Below are 21,097 nucleotides of genomic sequence, written 5' to 3'. Positions count from 1 at the left end.
TAAAAATATTCAACACAAACACACAACGTCAACAACCAACAGCCAATACAACACTACAATCAGGATTATAAAGTTATTAGCGGTTTGAAAAGATGATCAAGTGTTTGGTTTTATTGATTCAGAGTAATTTGTTAGCACAGAAGAACATCCTCTGCTGCTCCTCAGGCATGCAGCAGGCACTGCAGGTGGGAGCAAAATCAAGCGCAGGCAGAGGAAGAGAACACCCTGTTTATGGTCACAGCAAGTTCACCGAGTGAGCACAACCTGATGTGATCAAGTTACACATATTTTCTACAGTGAGCCCTCTCCATGGCAGACCTTATGTAGAATCAGGGTCTACACTGAAAACCTTCAATGACATGACAAACTCTCAGCCCCCTGATTAGACACATGATAATGCTTTTTTTAAATAAAGGGGCATCAGACGAGTTGGGCTGAGGACAAAAGACATTAGTTCAGATCAGCTGCAAATCCACTGAGACAATGTTGTCCAGTCATCCGGAGCGTAGCCTCAGTAATCACATTATACCCGACTGCTGAATCCAGCACTGACGCACATGACGCATCACATCAGTGACTGTTCTGCTGCAGCAGGTGTCCACTGTCACTGTAACTGTGCATCTGTCAAGGGGGCGAAAGTGGATTTGAGACTAAATATACTTTCACTGAACCGTATCAAACATTCTGATTATCTGATTAAACATTGGACCTTTACTGTAATTATTCAATGTTTACTTATTATTAGCAAAACTATAGACCTGACCCCAAGATAACTTGATATTTATAAGCTCAGGTAATGGGGGGGGGGACTACTCAAAGCTGATAAATTCCTCCTTGTAAGTGTGAAAACTAAAAATACAACATAACTGATAAGAAAAAAAAAGATCATATTATTAAAAATGATCAGAAATTCTCCACAATTATAATAATTGTAATATTATTAATACATGTTGTTCACATCATTTACCTTTTACATGAGCTGAAGCCTGCCCTGGTCCCTTTTTAGCTCTCAGGAGCTACAGTAGTTGCTCTTGGCTATCTTAGATTGATGTATGTGCAGAGTGGAGACTATTTTCAGGGGGCTGGGTCGAGACTGGTGAGGAGCGAATGTGTGTGTTTGGGGGTGTGAGAGTGTGGGGTGTATTTGGGCCACAGTACAGCCTAGCAACCCATTCCAGCCATGTAGTCCTCAGCTGAATCTGAAACACAGGCCGGCAGTGAAAATCCTTTGTGGCCAGAGAGAAAAGCTGAGTGAGGTCCAGTAGTTCACACTGGGCTATTTATAGGTTATTTACCGCCCGCCCCCCCCCCGTACACGCAGGCTAAAAGGACATACAAAAAAAATAAATTAATTAATTAAAAAAAATACTATACACAAGATTACACCCCCTCATTTGGCTGTACTGTGTCACCTAGTAAGTTTGCTTCATGCTTTGGCTGACAAATTGTATATGAACACGCAGAGACGGGGGGTGGAGGGATGAGGACGTCTAGCCGTTCAGACCCAGCTCAGCCTCGAGGTGACAGCTATGTGTGCATGACTCTGCAAAGATGTCAAAGAAGAACAGACGAGCAGTGGGAGAAAAAGAGGGAGAGAGGGAAAGAGGGATGGGAAAGTTAAGAAAGAGGGAGTCAGGGAGAGGAGGAAGGGAAGGAGAGTGGGCCAGGGAGCCCCGTCCTCACGGCACAAAGAGCCTCATTGTAAGATTCCTCTGACTCTTTCCTCCCCTCCCAGCATCCCTTTCTTCCTCTCTCACGTACAGTCTCCACACCCCCTCCACCAAACTTCCCTCCTCTTCCTGTTTAATAAATTTGCTTTTCCTCTTTATTCTAAAAAGAGGCACTTCTGGTGTGCATCTGACAGAGCAGAGGAAGTCCCAGCTTGTCCTATTACTGTCCGCTGTTCCTGTGGGACAAAGTCCAGTCAGCAGAGGCTACTGCAGGTCACTGTGCCTGGCGCCGATGGTTACCATGACCCAAGCCTGAGTGGACAGCGTGGGCAGGGGTCAGAAACACTCATTCAAGAGTTACAGACGCTGAAAAATATCCCAAAGACTAACATGACATTTTGTTAATTGATATTTTTGGTGAGAGGTCATCTATTCCGGCACAAAGGCCAGTCCTATGTATTTACAAGAGCCAGTGACTAGGCAACTATTTCCAGTGTATTCTGGGAGAAACAATGCACAAACTATTCTTGAGCTAAAAGAGGCGTTTCACCTCGATAACTAGGTCAAGGGGAAAAGAAATTGTGAGTCCATGTTCCGACTTCCACCTGACGTTCCCTTTTTGGGAATCACCATTGTCAGAACAAAAATGCCAAAATTTCCATCAGAACCACCATTTAGCCGACTCTTTCGTTCAAACAGATCAGTCAGGCTGGTTCTGAATCTAGACAGGGACTACACATTATTCTGCAGGGTACAGCAAACTGAGTTTAAGGTTTTTAAGGACCTTTAGAAAACCACACGGTATAAGATCTAATCGACAACCATATCTGTTAGGAGCAATAATTACCATAAGAAAATCGTTATTAGTCATCAAACAACAACCGAGACCTGAATAAGCAGCAGAACATGAACGACCAATGTAAAAAACTAATTTAACAGTTTGTTACTGGCAACAGCAGGCAATGCAAATATTCATAATCACTCAATGAAATTTTAAGACTAATTTTATATATTTTCCTTAAGAAAAGATACTACGACTTGTTTGTTATGCACTGTATCAATGTAGTTTCATAATTATTAAATTAATCTTTAATACAGATTAAAAGACACCATTATATTTACACTTCTAAAACTGGGGAAGGTGGGAACAGTTCAGGGTACAGCAGCAGTTTCTTACCAGCTTGTTGGAACATGACCATGGTTTGTGGCGTGGTGTGAACTGGGAGGGAGCGGGTCCTCTGCACAGAGCTGTGGGTCCGGCTGGGCATGCTGTTGCTTCCTCCGGGGTTGGCAAACCACAGACCCTGTGAATATTTCAACTGTATCAGTGAGTTGGATTAGTTGTCATAGCCATGGTTAAAAAACAAACTCTTATCTTGTCCATGGGAGAAACCAAATCACCAACATCTCACCTACGTTTTCATCCATTTTACCTTCCTAACTGTTCTGCACAAGCTCTACTTTACTTTGGATCCAGGTGTATCTGGGCAAATGTAGGTAGTTTAGCGTGTCTGTATATATGTGAGTATCCTTGTGAACATATATATTTAAGAATAACTGAACACATAAATCTAATTTTAGACAACTGAAGCCAGCAATCACCAGGTTGCAACTTCAGACTCTTTAATGACCAGTGGGCAACCTGGGAAAGACTAAATCCTGACATTTAGAAGGCAAAGCCATGTTTCTCTGACAAAATTTGATTTCTTTCAAGCAGCTCAAGATCTTTGTCCAACCTCAGCCTCATTCTCATCACCACACTGATGAAAAAGGTATATAAAATTTGAAATAGCTTGAAATAAATCAGAGAACACTAAAGGCCATCACTTTATCAGCATGTTCACCCCCCACACTACTGTCTGGATGTGCAGCCCACACCTAATCACAGTCTCAGGCACTCACCACATACATTCCTGACTGTAACCTACCTATTATACCCCCAACACTACTACCATGTGCCCCCTCCTCGCGGCACTGGAGAGCCGCAGGCCAGGGAAAAACAGGAAATGCCTGTGCACTGTTCTCACCGCCTCTAACTGGCTCTCTCTCTCTCTCTCATACATACTCATAAATGCTCCCTCATTGCCCCTCCTCCTCCAGCACCACAGCTACCTCTCCCAAACTATGACTCACAAATTTCCCTCCCACCCTCCGTATCCTTCTCTACACATCCACACTACGGTCCCACACAAGAAGGTCCGGCGTGACGAGGAGGAACTGAGGTATTTCCTCCCATTGTGAGGGAGGGGACAGGGAGACAGAGGGGGAGAGAGAGAGAGGGAAACAGAGAGAGGTTCCCTATGAACTGGTTCAGCCCAGACTGAAGTGTGCCAGGACGGGCCTGAAACAGTTCCACTGCTCCTCCTGTTTCAGTGTTCAGCACTGACGCAGAGACTCTGGTATGTGGGGTGACCTGCCTACAAGTTCCAGCCACCGCACTTCATTTGCCAAAAACCAGCCCTGCTCTTCTTCCTCACCCCACATTTTTTTGTCATGGAATAAAAAGCCTATTTCAGGCAGAATACATACTGACAAAGGAACTCCGCTGCCCAGGTCATTGTAAACATCCTAAGCTAAAATTGTTGCACATTTCTAAACGCTCGTCCGTACGGTCGTGAAAACTACTGCTGCTCAGCAGCCACATCACCAGAGAAAGCAAGATACCTTGAATTTAGCTCCAGTATCTATTTATATCAGAGCTCTCTGACCACCTCAACTAATGACAGACTATAAGTAAAAACACAATCAATGTAAAAAATATCAAGCTGAACCAGACCATACATCTTAATAGAGTTTACAGCAGCTTCTGCTTTTTCTCTTTGAAATGTGAAGCGATTTGAGCTTCTGACTTTTTTTTTATATTGTTCCTAAAGTTTTTATAATCTAAACAGTGGATTTAGATTAAACTGATTAATCAATAAAATAGACATTAGCCCTAAAACTGTTTCAGAAAAAGGCACCTGCTATACTCTAAGAATAATAATGCAGATTCTCATGTAATCTTAGCATCACATATCCTGTTACATATGTGGTAAAAAAGCAAATCAAACACAAAAACTATGGGAGACCTTTGCTTGTTTCACCCCTTTGCCGTTATCTACCCTCTAATCCAAGGCCCTGTGCTCCCTGCTGGTTTACTCTCATCTGTCCTTGCTACTGGTTTGACTCACCTGTCTCCCCTGCTTGGGACCAGTGGGTGTGCTGCTAGAGCTGCGAGGTGTGGGTCCCAGCAGGCCCCCGCTGCCCAGCAGGCTGAGCCTGGCACCCGGCAAGCTCCTAGAGGGCATCTGGAACTGGCGTAGGCTTCTTCTGGCCGACACGCTGCTCCCAACACAGCCGGTGGTGGGGAGAGAGTTGGACTGGCCGAAACGGCTGCAGGTGGACAAGACAAAGTGAGATTCTTATTTCAAACGAACCAGGTGCCATTTCAAATTTGTTCAAACTCGACCTTTTGAAAAAGTTACAGTCCTGTCTCAACAAACTCAACAATAAGATTCATAAAGGATAACACCAAATCAATGATTTGCCAGGAATGACACAGCAACAAACACTCATGTCCCAGCATGTTTCACATCTTCCATATTCCCAAAAAGCCAAGGACCACAGGACTTTGTGACCCTGACCTCTGTGGTAATGAAGTCATGTGAGCGCCTTGTGCTGTCCTACCTTAAAGACATTACAGACCTACTCCAGTTTATCTACACTTTACCCAGCTGCAGTTTAGCTAACAGGTCTGCTGCAAGACAAGGTCTCCCAGCTGACTGTACCAGATTTCATCTGCAGGTGAATCACAGACTTCCTGACAGACAGGAAGCACTTGAAGCTGGGGAAACACATCTCTCTTCCCTTCACCATCAGCCCTGGTTCATCACAAGGCTGAGTTCTTTCACCTCTACTCTTTTCTATGGAAGCAAACAGCTGCACCTCCAGTCATCAGTCCATCAAACTTATAAAGTTGGCAAATGACACCACCCTAATCGGGCTCATCTCCAGTCTGCCTACAGGTGGGAGGTTGCACCTGTTGACCTGGTGCAGAGACAACAACTTGGAGCTCAATGCCCTAAAAACAGTGGGGATAGTATTGGACTTCAGAGAGAACCCACCCCCATCACCTTGTGTCACTCCCTGATCACTTTACTGTGGAGTCCTTCTGCACTTAGGACATCCCCAACCAAGATGTACTACTGATGGTACATTTCTATGGTGCCATCACTGAGTCCATCCTGAGCTGCTCTATTACCATTTGGTATGGTACCTCCACTGCCAAGGACAAAAAAGACTGCAGAGTATCATTCACTCTGCTGAGAGTGTGATCAGCGGCAATCTGCTCTAGGAATTACACAACTCCAGGACGCTAAATCTGGAAAGACTGTGGCCGACCCGTCCCATCGTGGGGCACAACCTTTGTGAAACACCGCCCTCTGCCAAGATGCTGCTACTGCTGATACTTTGATCGCCCAAACAGAAAAATCCATCTGGCCAAATTTCCTGTTGGCTGAATTTCTCCAATTTATTTTTTTATTGCATTTTATTATCAGCAACTTTGATTTAAATTGTTTTCACCACAGACAACAAAAATGAAGGCTATGAGCGTGTACCTCCTCTGTGGTCGGTACCCTGCTATGTCAAGGAGTGTTTTCCTGGGAATGGACCGGAACAGCCTCTGGACCTGTTGTTTCCATGACAACAGCCTCTTCTTCTGCGTTTCAGTGAAGGACTGTGAGGGAGGAGGAGGGGAGAGCAGGGAGTAAGCATCAGGCAGGGATGAGCTGAAGCATGACATGTAGAGCCTGTCTCAGGATTTTCAGGAGCTCTAAATGACTCCTGCAGCCAAAGCATCACACTGCACCTTTTGCACAAAGTTTGGGCACATCAGGGCGACTGAAACGATTTGTTATTGTTGTATGAGGAAAGAAGTAAATGTGGACAGAGGACGCTTTACTTTTAAATGTTAATTTGCTGCTGCTTTTTTGTGGATAACCTTAAAAACAGAAAAAACTAACACTACTATTGTGTGCACACAATTAGCTTGCAACTTGCAGAGTCAGACTTGGGGGTAGACCTGTTTTGTATATACTGTCTATAAATTATTTGACCAATTTTTTGCTCATATTTAGTCTTTCCACACTGTGTAAATATGAGTATCACACAGAAATGAAGAAGTACATTGGTAGACATGTTTCATTTAGACATGAAAAGTGTGTGTGTGTGTGTGTGTGTCTACTCCACAGGGAGTGGGTACCTCGTGGATAAGGCACTTGTCGATGAGTTGTAGGTAGGAGCTGATGTTGTCCTCATCTGACCTTGACACCAGTAGCTGGGTACAAACTGTGGTTACAGTAGAGATGGAAAAACTAATTACAACAAAACAAAAACCTCCATCAGTCTCAACTGAGTGCTGGTGCATGGAGCTGACCTTTGCCCATGACACGAGTGAACTGGCTGGGTAGATCCCCCTCAGCGATGATGCTAGTCCCTGACTCAGCCTCCCCTCCACCTCCCCCAGCCAGGTGGGAGCCAGGCGCAGCACTCTTGCCCTCAGGGCTCAGGAGGGGGCGCTGCAGAGAGGTATCCTCGCCACCGCTAAAAGCCTTGATAGGCGTCATGATCATCTGGTGGAGCTCCTGCAGCGGGGCACGCAGATTACTGCCCTCCAACACATCCTGGCAGTGGCAAATGATAGGAGACATGAGAGGCAAGGTATGGAGACCAACGGGGGGGGGGGGGGCAGATAAGAAACACTGAATGAAAGAAGAGAATCAGACAGTGACAGGACTGGAGTAGAATATGAACCACATCTCTGTCTTATTTAAACATTTCTTTTCACTTCTGACATTCATGCTGAATATTAAGAGAGACACAGACCAGTTGCAGGGGGGAGAATGGGCCCCTGCTATTTGATAGAGCAAAGAATAAAGTAATACCAAAAATACATCCATCTAGCTTTCCTTCACTCCTTGTGTCCACGTGTCATATCAGCCTCTCACCTACCCTTCACAGAGCAATGCTGGACATGAGTCTGTGTAAACCCAAAATACCAAGCAACAGGTGTCTTGTTTCCCTGGCCCTGCAAATGCAGTGGGAGCAAATTTTAAAATGAAGTAGTGGTGAAAAGGTTAAGCCTGAATTTAGCTGGCCCAAGAAGTTCCTGTTGTGGTTTACCCTTGAGCGCCATTGTCTTGGTTCAAAGCTCGAATTGAAGGGCGAGAGATGAGAGGGTGGTGGACGGGTTTAAATTATGAGTCCAAAACTCTCTTTCTGGATTAGGTGTCCCCCTTAGCCGCCATCTCAGATATGGACTGGGATAAACAGACTGGGATGGGACACCCCTCTCTCTCTCTCTCACAGAGGAAAAGTGCGATGGTATCTCAATCAGCACTGACATATTAAAAACAAGACTTCCAAACTCAATTAATTTCAGGGAGAGGAAGATATAAGAGATGTCAGAAACAGTCGCTCCGACCTTTTCCAGGCTGCGCAGGAGGTTCTGCCTCTCTTTGAGCTTCTGAATGCTGATAACGATCTTGTGTCTTGCTCCTTTAGTGACTTTCTGTTGGAGGAAAGAGTTTTGGACGTTGGCAAAGTGGCAAAATAAGATTTAAAAAATATTTCCTGATTAATTTATATTTGAATGGTCCAATGGACCTGCTTCAGTTCACAGGACTGTGGTGACTCAGGATCGTTAACTGACTCCAACTGCCTCTTACCAAGAGAAGGAAATAATTAATTTTAGCTGCATCGTGTGTTTCAGAACAGGCTCCATTGTCTTCAGGTGGAAGCATAGCAGCTCTTAAACTGAACCCAACATTTTAAAACCTTTTACTTCATTACATCTTTTAAAAGATTAGTTAAGATATTTGCTTTTATTAAACACCAGCACAGACATGTTTATGCTGCTATTCATCTTCCTGCACCTCGTGTACCAGGACCACATAATGAAATATTGATGCCTAACTGCTGCCTTGCAGACAAATGTCAATTCCTGAACAGATGCATTAGTGTAACTCTTACACAGTGTCTGATAGCGTTAATTGAATCAGTAGCATCACTGAGTAGAAACAATGCTGTAAGTTCTTACTCTTTATCCAAAATGAGTGAGCATGTAAACAAACCTGTGCCTCCAGCTGCTCTTCAGTCAGTGACATCATCTCATCGTAGGTCATGGTGGAGAAGAGAGCGGCGTACTTATGGAGACGGAGACTCTTCAGCCATGCAGGAACATCTGCGGGACAGAAAACACACAAACAGATTCTACTGCGTAAAACAAGACTCAGTACAGCCCTGGTCAATATCACAAACACACGTCCCGGACCACTTCATGCCATTTTATTTGTCACAGGTCCACACCAATTTACTTTTAACCATCTTTTTATGGTTTCATCTGACCAAAGAATGTTCCGCCAGTATTCATCAGGCTTCGTTTCATCTTCATTGGAAAAGTGTGACGGATCAACTAATGAAATTCTTCTTGAGCACATGTTTAATCAGACACTGTTTCTAACTCTCAGTTAATCTGTACTCAACATTCAGACTGAAAAAGGTTTTGGCTTTGCAGTTTAGAATGAAGACTGGTCTTTCTGATGCTCCGCTCCAAACTATTTTTATCTGTAGCACCAACAAACAGACCGTTCAGTGCAGTGAACAAATAGACACCATAAGTTTATGTTTCCTTTTTGCTGAACTAACATGGTTATGGTTGTTCCTTTGCTTGATGTTTGAGGACTCACTTTGACACACTGGTGAAACTCAGAGGAAACATGGACACGTATGACCAGTATCTATACTGTGTGTTGTTATTACATAAGCAGACCTCGGCCTTACAGTAACTAATACGGTGTTTGTTTACAACTACAGTTTCATTTAGCTGAATAATCTCTGATCTAAGTCTGATGAAAGAAAAAAAGAAAATCTTTCTGAGTGTGAAGTATCTGAGTGTGCATATCCTAACACCCAGTGCCAAGTATTCTCCAGCAGCAACACGAAACTAAAAGTCAATATTCTTCTCTAAAATGAAATGGACAAATGATTGGTTTGCTGTCCATCATTGCTTTTCTGCTGAGAACACATGAAAACCTTTTACAAAAGAAAAAGTCGTGTACAGACAGTGATAACCTCAGATTGATGACAGCAGGGTCAGGAGTTCTGACCTCTGCTTCCCCTGAGAAACTGCTCTGACAGCTTCCCAAATCCGCTCCCCAAATGCCCGTGAGGGTCTTAGACAGTCATTTATGTTTCTCCACTGAACTGGTGTTGTCTCCCTGACACTATATCCAGGATAGATTAGCCAGGTTACTCATTCCTCTGACTCTTCCCAGAAACCTCCCTAAACACGTTAAAGCAATAAAACCCAGCACTTTAATTCCACAATGAATGCAATAGTAAAAACAGGAACTGTACTGACTGCCTCCATGTTTTCTCAGAACATGAAAATAGTATATATAAACAATTACATTACACTTAGAGTACAGCAAACCAAACTAACATAACTAAATCACTTGACACTGGCTTTGAGGCATTTTAATCGCAACTGAAACAGTGCTGCATTAATGTGATCATACATTTGGATTATTTATTTCAAACGCAATTCAAATAGGGCCCTTTCAGTAGGCTGTATCAGCTCTACTGTAATAATGCTAGAGCAAAGTTATGCCTTTATAAGTATGTATGAAGAATAAACCACAAAACCTCAACATTTATTTTTGAAATGTATGCCAACTACTGATTATGCACACTGGTCTTTCCGACTCACCCCTCATGCCGCTGCCCTCCTCATGGAAGGAACTGCGATGCATGCCTGAACCGCCTCCTAAACCAGCCTCCTCCAGATGCTCACTGCCTCCACTGCCCGAGGAAGCGATGCTGCTCTGGGGCGAGAGAGGTGCGTGGTCTGGGGCTGGGCCTCTGGCGGTCCGCAGGTCCTCCTGGGACAGCCAGACGTGGCCCAGGGGCTGGTTGCTGGGCCCACTCATGGGAGGAGTGAGGGAGACAGAGCGCTTCAGGGGACTGTGCTGCTGGCTGCCACCTCCACTAGTCAGGACTGCGAGACAACAGCAAAACGAGTTAGGGAGGCGCAGGCTGTTTCACAGAACTAAGAGTTTTTCATACTGAAAAATCAACTGGCAACACCTCAAAACAATCTCCAACTGATCCCAGCAGCACTAATGTTAATACTGAGACTGGTGGAAACAATCCCAAATAGGAGTTACGCTACCTAAAGACCAGTGCACCTCTGTGTTAATTCAGATATTAAATGAATATTAATAGCTGTTGTTCCTGACTGGCTCTGCCCCTCACTGTTAGAACAGTTAAATAAATGTCTGAGCATGGCAAAGCATGTGCAGAATAGCTTCTCTTGTTGTACAGTTGTTTGTTTTAACAATGCATTTACACAAATAATGCATTTTATTTTACCCATGTCTAATATTAACTCTGCACAGCAAAACTCGTAAAAGTAGCTCAGATGCAAAATTATGACACAGTGTTTGTGCTTTAGCTGGGAGGAGGAGACAGGAAATAAACCGGGCTCTTAGTATCTTATTCGTCTGCATCCGTTGACATCCAGAGTTAGAAATCTTTTAAACAGACCCACTGTTGATTCAGCACTAAGATATTTACTACAGGGCCTCTTAATTGTTTATATTCGCTTGGTCTAGATCTAAATTGTCTCCTTCACTTGCTTGTTGGTTTGAGTATACAACCTTGAAACAAAGGGCCAAACAACACGTCCCATTTTAGCAGTTAGCACTTTTAGCAATGAAAAACATCCACTGAAATGACATTTGTACAATAAACCTCCTTCTCTCTTCTTCTGTTGCTCTCCCTCACCTACAGTCTCAGTTAAAATCTGTAGTCCTAAGGTTTATTTTATGACGAAGACCTACTGGGCTCAAACCAAAGTTACTGTTCCGACTCAAACCCCAATGCTTTATGAAAGCAGATTTGTCCTGCCCAAGGAGGTAAACAGAACGAAAAGGTGGAGAGCCAAAGAGCTTTTTGTGTCGCCGCTCTGACAGAGTAAGCTGCCACCAATACTCGTCTCTCTCCTCCTCCTCCTATATGTGGTCCTCTTACTGTTGTGCTATGTATAGGACTTCATGGGCCCCGTTTAAAATAGGTGCCCAGCTAACATTACAAGTTCCAGTCCCTAAATATTAGCCATTTCCCCTAAATACAGTCTCCCATAAGCCTGCCTTACAAGGGAAAGGACGGGTGGTATGTGCTGCTGTGGCTTGGACTGAGGCTGCGAGTATGAGTGGGAGGTCATTAGGATGTTTTATCAGACACACGCAGGTTGATGTGGTTTGACAATTATACTCCTGTAATCATCATCATCACCATCATCATCATCATCATGACCAAATAATAGTCTATAGGGAGGGGAGGCCTGAAGACTTAGTAGCTGACTCTGAACAATAGAATTATATTTTGGATATTTAGTGGAATGATTACCGGACTATTGTGTTGTATAAGCAAAAAATACAAACATTTGATGTGATCAGTATTGATGGAAACCTATTTCATCTTTCTCTGACTTTACATACCACTAAGTGTCCACACATCAGTTCCAGTGCATTCAGCACTTCTACTCATGCTCATTAGTTAAGAAAAGCATCTGCCCACTGTGTCCACCAATCCGGTGCTGGTGACTGGGGTAACTCATGTTTATCTGTTGTGAAATCCTGAGGTCTTTTGTGAGGGACAGAACCTGCTAGAGGATCTTTCTTGGAGCAGCAAGCAGGGCTTTAAATGTGTCTTTATTTATAAACCCTCAGCTGTTTCTTTCATCTCCCAGAAAAAAACACAGAGCCTTGCACTCTTGTCTGGAAATATCCTGCTCTGACCATAGTTATGTTCAATTTCAGCAGCCCTGCCCTCTCTCCGTGTCGTCCTCCACCTATCGCTGCCTGTGCAGTCGCTGTCTGTGTGTTGTTCAGAGAGCAGTTGTTCTGACCAGAGTGTTTTTACTCGGTTCAGCCACATCAGTGTGGTCAGAATGTTTAAGCGGTAATTTTGGAAAGAATCAATTTATCCCATAAAATGGAGGCTGTGAAATAATATGACACTGAAGTAAAGTGAAGCGGAGCAATCGAAAGAAAATAAACCTACCATCCTATCCCACGTTAATCCGTCGAAGGATAATTGGAGAATGTATATTTTTGGTTTAATAAATAAGTTATACCTACAGATTTGATAAAATGGTCTGAGAAAACCTGTTAAAGTACTTAATTGCTAAGTTAAGTTACGTATTTTCTGGACTATAAGTCGCCCCCTTTTTTTTTTACTCTTCTGGCTTGTAGTGTGACTTACATAGTGAAGTGACTTATATGTGTATATTTACAGTAATTGTGTCGAGTAGTCACTAGTGTTAGATGGCACTTTTACCTTAATTGAAGATAATATTGTACTGCCAAAAAAGTAAAAGTGCTTGTGTTCACGCTAAACTTTATTGATAGATAGATATTAGATGTTCTACAAGGCTGTTTTTGCTAAAAGCGACTTATACTCCAGAAAATACGGTAATATGCCATTTATCGTTTCACAGAGATCTACAGTTTGTAGATTAAGATCTACCTGTCAATCTCCCCTCACTATCATTAGCTTAGTCTAACACATGTAACATTAATAACTGTATTCATTACATTATCAGGTGCTTCACTGTGTGGCAGCTACCAAAGAACTAACTCTGGTTGCTGATCAATGTGTGCTGTTTGAAACATGCTGAAAAAGGCACAAGGTGTAGGGGACAGATGGGATTTTACTTACTAGTGTTTCCACCTCCACCAGTACCAACTGTATTAATGGTTGCTGGCACAGAGGATGATGGGTAGAGAAGCAGGTGCCCATTCTCGCAGCCCTGCTGCTGCTGATGCCAACCTCCGCCCAGCCCTGAATCCCGGGAGCTCTGCCACCCATTGAGGCGGTCGTCCGAGCCGTAGCGCTGGTGGTGATGCAAGGAGTACAGGTTGCCCGATGAAGAGGTGTTAGTGGAGGAGGAGGATCCGGATGAAGAGAGCGTGGATGGGGGTGTGGACTGGTGGTGGTGGTGCGGCCCAGCAGTAGGAGGCCTTTCCAGGGAGTCTCCCCGGGCAGCGGCCCTCTCCTCCAGGTGGTTGAGCCAAAGGGCCAGGGCGGCGCGGTCTTCCAAGGAGGTGGCGGGGTGGATGAGGGCGTAGGACAAGAGCTGACGGGACTCCTCCAAGTGATGGCCATGCTCGATGGTGTGAGCCAGGATGCGTGGCAGCAGGCGCATGTACTCGCCCTTGGCTTCAACGTTGCCGGGTTTGAGCAGCGGGAGGTGGGTGAGGACCAGCGAGATGACACGCTCCTTTGGCTCACCTTGCCACTGGCTGATCACCCCTGCAGGAAGAAGGAAAACACAAAAACCATTTTAAAACAAACACATTTCAAACAGCAAGAACTAGAACATTTTTCTCCAACTCACATACATGACCCAGACTGACCCGACCGAACCACAGTGATGAACAAAACAGAATGCTGCTGCTCAGTAGCCAAGGAGGTAGGTAACTGATAAATGAACACAGGTCCAATTAAAAATAGAAGACACTACAATGTCAGGCTCCCAAGACTGTCATCCTTCTATTCTGCTCATTCTCTAAACAGCTAAACCAGCTCTGAGGCTGCTGAAGGTGGCTGTACAGCTCTATACATAACCCGGAGGTCATGTAGCTCTATTGTTGTCTGACTCACTGGGCCATTAGGAGCCCATTCCTATCATCCTGGACCAGGGCTATAGATACCAGCAGGTCAGGGCAACCCTTCTGGACAACCACACAAATAGAGACTGAACACAGAGCAGTTTCACTTCCTGCTGGAGAGATTTATCTGTGTCAGTTTGACCACTGAGGTCAGGCTTAACCCTCAGGATCTTGTCTCTGAAATGACAAATGAGGAGAAACTAGAAAATACATCTGCTGGTCCTTCTGTCCAAAGATATCGCAATGTCACAGTCTGCTTCGCGGTGACGTACAGCTCGCTCTGTTGAGTGGACAGCTGCCGCCCTGACTGGACAGATGGAAGACCAGAGACCCTGGAGTCTTCCATACAGAGTTCACATTCATTTCACCTCATGAGAGACGACTGGGACAAAGGATTAAATAAGCTAAAGCCTCCATTATAAAGATCAAGATCAGCATCATGTATTCTAACATTTTTTCAAAGTTCAGTTATTCCTTTATATGTGTTTTTACCACAGAAAGACAGTTTTGTGCTTCATCCTTGGTTGTTTTTAGATTAAAATAATTAAAATTATAATTAACCTGTCTACAGTCTGTTTTACCTCACAAGCATTTGATGAAAATTCAGTTTTTGACACTGATGTTGTCAATGTGTCACATCTACCAATATGAGGCTGGACGAGGCAGCGTCCCATTGCACACAGCTGCCTTCCAACAAAACAGGGACTTTAAGGTCCATGGTGACATAAAGGGGCAAAATACAACCCATTAGGATCAGCTACCCTGAATCCCAGCAGACAGCTTACATTAAGAGTGACAAGACGCACAAGGAGAGAGGAGGTGGGGAAGGAGTACGGTAGAAAGGCGTTTAAGAAGGGAGGGCGAGAAAGTAAAAGGAAGGAGGGAGCGAGTGTGTGAGGGGAGGCCAGGGAGTTACTCCACTTCGCTCCAGGGATGATGTAATCCTCCATTCCTCTGAATGAGGCAAGCCTCCGTGCATCCGAGAACAGGAATTGTTCCATGATCAAAACTTCATTTATTTCCAAATGACTGGAAAACATTAAGATGTAACAGAGAAACCCTGATAAAACTGTAGGAAGGCGTACAAAAGCAACGGTGTACTGCCAACTTTGAAACACCACCATTGTACAACGGTAAAACATTTTCAACATTTTGACATTTGTTTGGCATGGTTAACAAAAAAAAAAAAAAAAAAAAAGCTTGTCTGCAAGTTAAACAGGGGTCATTAAAAAGGCCTCACAGACTCAAAAAGTCAAATGCCTTAAATAAATTGTGCTAAAACCTCAGGACTATTTTCTGTTTAGATCTCATTGATGTTTGTCAATATGATGGTCTGTTAAGGTAAATAAAGCTAACCAGGATGCTTGGACAGGTTGTCAGGTTATCAGAGGCCATACCTGGATGTTGGCCCTACGAAGACCGCACTTTGCCAGGAAAAACAAAGAACACTCATTTAGACCCCCGAACTATGTATGGACCCAACATCTGGGAGTTGTGGTGCTCCTTGGAGGGAAGGAGGCACAGCTAAGATAAAGGTTAGAGGTTAGAAAAAGTGCTTCTGGTCAAAAGTAGTCAGAAGGTGTCTTGGGCAAAAAAATAGGCCTGTTCTCCCTCAATAAATATCCTTTTTAAAAGAACTGCTGGAGAAATGTTTGAAAGCTTGATACCTAGTGTAGAAATTAGACAGCTACTTGAAGCTTATACACCACTTAACCCCAAGGTTAAAAGGTCAAGAGGTCAGCCTTGGAGCAGTTCCCCTATGCGAACAAACATGCAGGATCTTTCCCTGCTCAGAGAGGGGTCACAACAGTTGCACCCAGCACAGGTCAAAGGTCAGCTGCTTGGAGAAACACAGGGCTACGTATTACACAAATAGACCAGGTTCTACCCAGCAGGACAGTGATGCAAGTCTGAAAGGAACCACCAAATAAAAATAAGAAATCAAATATCTCCACACATTCGAAAAAGCCATTAACTGTACATTAACACAACACAACAAGCCATGTGAAATTCAAAGTGGACTGGATGAAGGTTTTCCCTTGCATGTCAGACTCTTTCCTTCCCTCCTTCCATTGTTGCTCCCACCCTGGGCCTTGAGGGAAAAGTGCTAAACTAATCCAACTGGAGTAAAAAAGGAGGGAGGAACGAGGAGAAGGGCGGTTAAACTGAGGTTACGACACTGCTGGAAACAGTAAGTTGCAGACACACCAACAGGCCCTTTACAGTATTTCTTTGTCGTTGGAGTGAATTTCTCTTGAACTATAGAAGCTGCTGAACTTATCCACCTCTGCATCCGTCAGACAAGTGTCAGCTCCATGAAATCAGTAAGAGTTTCAACAACATGAAAAACTACTTCAGTGTCACCTGAATATGAGCATCCCATAGAGTGACATGAGCGATGAGGCAGACTAAACAAAAGGGAGAATGCAGTTCGAATTGCCAGGTATTCAATGAGTCAAAGTGTATTGAGTTTGTCCTTTCATGTCAGACAAGGGCATGCTGGGAAAAGATGAATCAGATCAGTAACGTTGAGAAGAAACAGTGAAAAGGAAAGTCAGACACACACAAACACCAAAACCTCAGACAGAGAAAGTCATTTGTTCAGGGGCTGACACAGCGTTTCCCTGATGTGAACAATGTCTGTTGGGGAACTCAGTGCCACCCTGCCCTGGCCCTGTCCTCTAACACGCTCCCTGACACCAAGACAAGGGTGCTGATTTCAACATGGCACCACCCCGCTGAGCATAATTCTCCCTGTCAACCTCTCATCCAAAATCCAAAATCATGGTCGTGGTGGAGCTGGAGCCAATCAGAGCTTCTCACCCATGAGACGTTTAGAGTCACCGATGTGTTTGGACTGTGGGAGGAAACTGGAGCACCCAGAGAAAACCCACACAGACACGAGAAGAACATGTCAACGCCACATAGAAAAGGTCCCGGCTCAAACATGTTCGATCCCAGAACCTTCTTGCTGTGAGCTGATAGTGTGAACCACTGTACCATCATGCTTCGCCAAAATTGTCTGACATTGTAAAGACAAACTTCACTTCTGGGGAAATTTTGACAGGTTCACTCTAATCGACTATTATAAACAGTGAAAGAATAACCAAATAACCAAATAACCCAGATCCCTGGGACCCTGGTTAGGAATAAGCAGGTATAGATGATGGCTGGATGGATGGACCAATTCAAATAATAAATCTCTTGCAAAAATGGATCCAGGAACCTCTGAGCAGCAGATCTTTATTGGGCTTGATGTTGACCCTAAGCTGGACCCACTTTGGAGGTGGCTCTGTAATCACAAGACACACAAGTGACACTGGTGGAAACAATGTGATTGTTTTAGCTCATTTGTTACACATTGGTTACGTGCAAAAACAAACACACCCAAATGGAGACACACACACCCACACACACTTGTGGAGACTAAATATAGATGGGTCAACTGGACACAAAACCACAACAAGGCAGCTAGCAAAGCACATGGAACCATATGAGTGGTTGGAAAAGGGACACAAACTCTCAATCACACTGACAATGACACAACAGCTTTGTGAAAAGTGTGTATGTAAACCTGCCCCAAACTGACACTTACAAAATATCATATATAAGTTGCACAACTATCAATCAGTGTGTGTGTGTGTGTGTGTGTGTGTGTGTGTGTGTGTGTGTGTGTGTGTGTGTGTGAGGGTGGAATGGAGGATTGCTAAAAATAAAGTTAGGGGTTTTGAGTTTAAGGTAAAGATTAAGATTTTATCTTGGTGAAAGGATAAAGTGTAACCAAGGAGGGACAGAGTTAAGGAATGTGTGTATGTGTGTGTGTGTGTGTGTGTGTGTGTGTGTGTGGCCTTTACACCTCTGTCCACTGCTTCTCCTGTCAGCAAAACAAACATGAGCCTGGCTCACTTTGTCCCACTACCAGCAACTCGCTATAGCTGCTGTTGATTCAACACACAGCGACACAGCGCGTTCCCTCAACCATCCAACAATCTGAGCGACAGTCAGACCTGACGAACGACAAACAGATCAGGGGCCTAATTTAGCCAAGGACCAGCCAAGGAGGCTAATACGCACTAGCCGAAAACCAGAGAGAGAGAGAGTCATACAGTTCGGAAGAAAGGGTTTGTGGTGATAAAAAGGTGAATAATTGTGTATATGTTCACTTTTTAACCACAGACACATTACAACACACTCACATACAGTAGGAACAAAGTTAAGACACGGACCAGGAGATGGGTGGAGCGACTGGGGGAAGGGGGTAGAAAGGAAAAGTTCCCGCTCCTGCTTTCCGAGTGGATTCTCCAGCTCAGCAGTGGGGAATGTGCTGGCATACCACAGAGCCTGCTGCTGAAGAATGCAGCGATTCCTAACAGATCCACAGCCGAGCACACGCACGTACACAAACTTGCACACATACCAAGCGCCTCACCTACCCCTACTCTGTTCTAAAGCTGGATATTAAACACTAAGACAGGTGTTTTTTCATGTAGGGTTAGCATTGGGTTGGGCTCAACAGCATTTTATTGAATCCAAATCCAGTATCAGAGTCACTTATCAAATACAAATCCTTTCAAATCCCTTATCAAATCTAGCCTTCATCATTTCCAACAAAAGCTAAAGCTATAAATAGCCACACATCAGAGACAGTGAGACACTGAAATAGCAACTGGAACATATTGACTTTTTACAAACTACTTGAACTCACTGAGGATGACTCCATACACTGACTCGATGCATTAGAGGGACACCATGACGTTGGAGAGAGTGGCAAGGAACTGGATCCAAAATGGAACCGGCTATGAAACAAGCCACATGTAAAGAGCCACAGCATCACAATGTCCAGTTGTTTACACAAAATATAGGCAATGAGTCCCATGAATGAGTTACAGATGTCTAGATTACACCCATGCCCAGTTCTTTTTGTCCTTCCAAGGCAGATTTTAAGTGTCTCTAACCTTAAACTGAAAGACATGCTGATACAGTATATTTCAATTAAACCACAAACTGCACCACGAAAAGAAAACCAAAACATTTGTTCTAGTCATTGGCAGAAAATTAGAGTAAGAGTGGTACCTCCAACACATGACAGGTACAACAGTACGGATCTTGTGTGCCATTCATTGTACCAATCATACAGGACTCTCAGGACTTTAATGTATAGTTATGCAGCAGAAATCTGAGGCAAACATGTTCAGCTCACAACAACATGTGACACAGTCTAGTGTTTAGTACCTGCCAAGAACTTTTTTTTTTACCTGCCAAAACTGTTGTGTATGACTAAACATCCATCATCTGTACCCCTTTATTCCTAACCAGGGTCCCAGGGATCAGCTGGAGCCTATCCCAGCTCTCTCTGGGTGAAAGGCAGGGGTCCACCCTGGACAGGTCCCCAGTCCATCACAGGGCCACATAGAGACAAACAACCTCACACACTCACACTCACTCCTATGGGCAATTTAGAGTCACCAATCAACCTGACATACATGTTTTTGGACTGTGGGAGGAAACCAGAGTACCTGGAGAAAACCCACACAAGCACAGGGAGAACATGCAAAGAGAAAAGATGTATTTTTTTTATTGTATCAGCTACAATCATTTCCTACTAGTTGACACACACATATAGACATATTTCAAGAGACACCTTTATTTCTTAGCAACTGTTAAAGTTTGTTCTACAGTAGGGAAATGGGGAAAGAAAAGGGTGAAAAGGAAAGACCAAAAATAAAAGGGAGGTGTGAATAAGAGAAAACTGTTAGAAAAAGGGTAAGAAAGCATAAAGCAAAAGGTACAGAGATAAAAATAAATTTAAAAAAATGAAAAAATAAATCAAACTAAATGTACAGAGATAGGCTACGATCCAAGAAAGCAAACAGAGCAGACACATAAAATAAGGAGGACTAAAGAAAACAAAAAGAGCAAGAAAAGTGAAACAGCAAATAAAAATAGGCTGAAAAGACACGGAAAAAAAAAATCAAGGAAAAAATAAAAAAGACAAGCAAGAAAGAACAAAAACAGTGAAAGTAGAGAAGAGAAAGTGAGGCAGGGGATATGCAGTGAATGAGGTGTGGTGCACTATATATATATGACGTAAATGATCTAATGCTATATGCTGCATCGCCCCACCCAGTGACAGAGACGCAGAGAGAGGGGGAACATGAGCCCATGTCCTGACAAGTAGTGCAGGCAGGCTCCCACAGGCCCTAAGACAAGCTTAGGGGCCCTGTGTGTCAGAGATAAGGGAGGAAAGAAGGAAGGAGGTGGGTCCGAGATACAGGGAGACAAACTGGAGAGTTCACTGGTGTCAACAGATTTTACCTGGAGGGGGAGAAAACAGAGTTTGGGGGGTTGGGTGCAAAATGACAACATGAGACAACCACACATGTGATTAACAAGAAAGAGTAAAACACACTAAAGAGGGGAAAGAGAAAGAAGAGCAGCGGAACAGGAGAACACTGTGAAACAGGCGGACGGCCCAGTGATGTGGGATCAGTCCGACCTTGGCCCCGGCCTGACCTGCTGACACATAATTTAACATAGTGAGTAGGGCAGGAGAGTAGGAGAACTCTGTTATGCTGAAGGGCTAGTGGGCTTCACCACACACTGTGTCACTGCTGTGTAACAGTTATTAAAGCTTTACTGACTAACTTTTCCTCTTGCTTTGACGTAAAACAGAATTTGCTCCTCACTGAGGGGATTTGCTTGGGTGTGGAG

At 44.0% G+C, this 21,097-nt stretch overlaps 1 protein-coding gene across 4 annotated transcripts in view; it reads right to left on the bottom strand.

Annotated features, from left to right (window-relative positions):
- samd4a (sterile alpha motif domain containing 4A) overlaps positions 1-21,097 on the bottom strand; it is a 64,886-nt gene that overhangs the window by 26,847 nt on the left and 16,942 nt on the right. For 2 of the 4 annotated variants that reach the window (XM_026319765.2, XM_026319766.2), the window contains exons 3-11: positions 13,434-14,027; positions 10,420-10,707; positions 8,783-8,892; positions 8,134-8,220; positions 7,087-7,333; positions 6,913-6,998; positions 6,269-6,387; positions 4,841-5,042; positions 2,848-2,974 (exon numbers count right to left, since the gene is read on the bottom strand). In XM_026319765.2, the coding sequence (XP_026175550.1) occupies positions 2,848-2,974; positions 4,841-5,042; positions 6,269-6,387; positions 6,913-6,998; positions 7,087-7,333; positions 8,134-8,220; positions 8,783-8,892; positions 10,420-10,707; positions 13,434-14,027 (1,860 nt within the window). The remainder of the gene's footprint in view (positions 1-2,847; positions 2,975-4,840; positions 5,043-6,268; positions 6,388-6,912; positions 6,999-7,086; positions 7,334-8,133; positions 8,221-8,782; positions 8,893-10,419; positions 10,708-13,433; positions 14,028-21,097) is intronic. The other 2 variants (XM_026319768.2, XM_026319769.2) reach the window with 1 other exon arrangement.

The sequence above is a fragment of the Mastacembelus armatus genome, chromosome 3 (genome assembly GCF_900324485.2).
Source record: "Mastacembelus armatus chromosome 3, fMasArm1.2, whole genome shotgun sequence".
Classification (NCBI taxonomy): Eukaryota; Metazoa; Chordata; class Actinopteri; order Synbranchiformes; family Mastacembelidae; genus Mastacembelus; species Mastacembelus armatus.
This window is presented reverse-complemented; position numbering and strand designations above follow the sequence as displayed.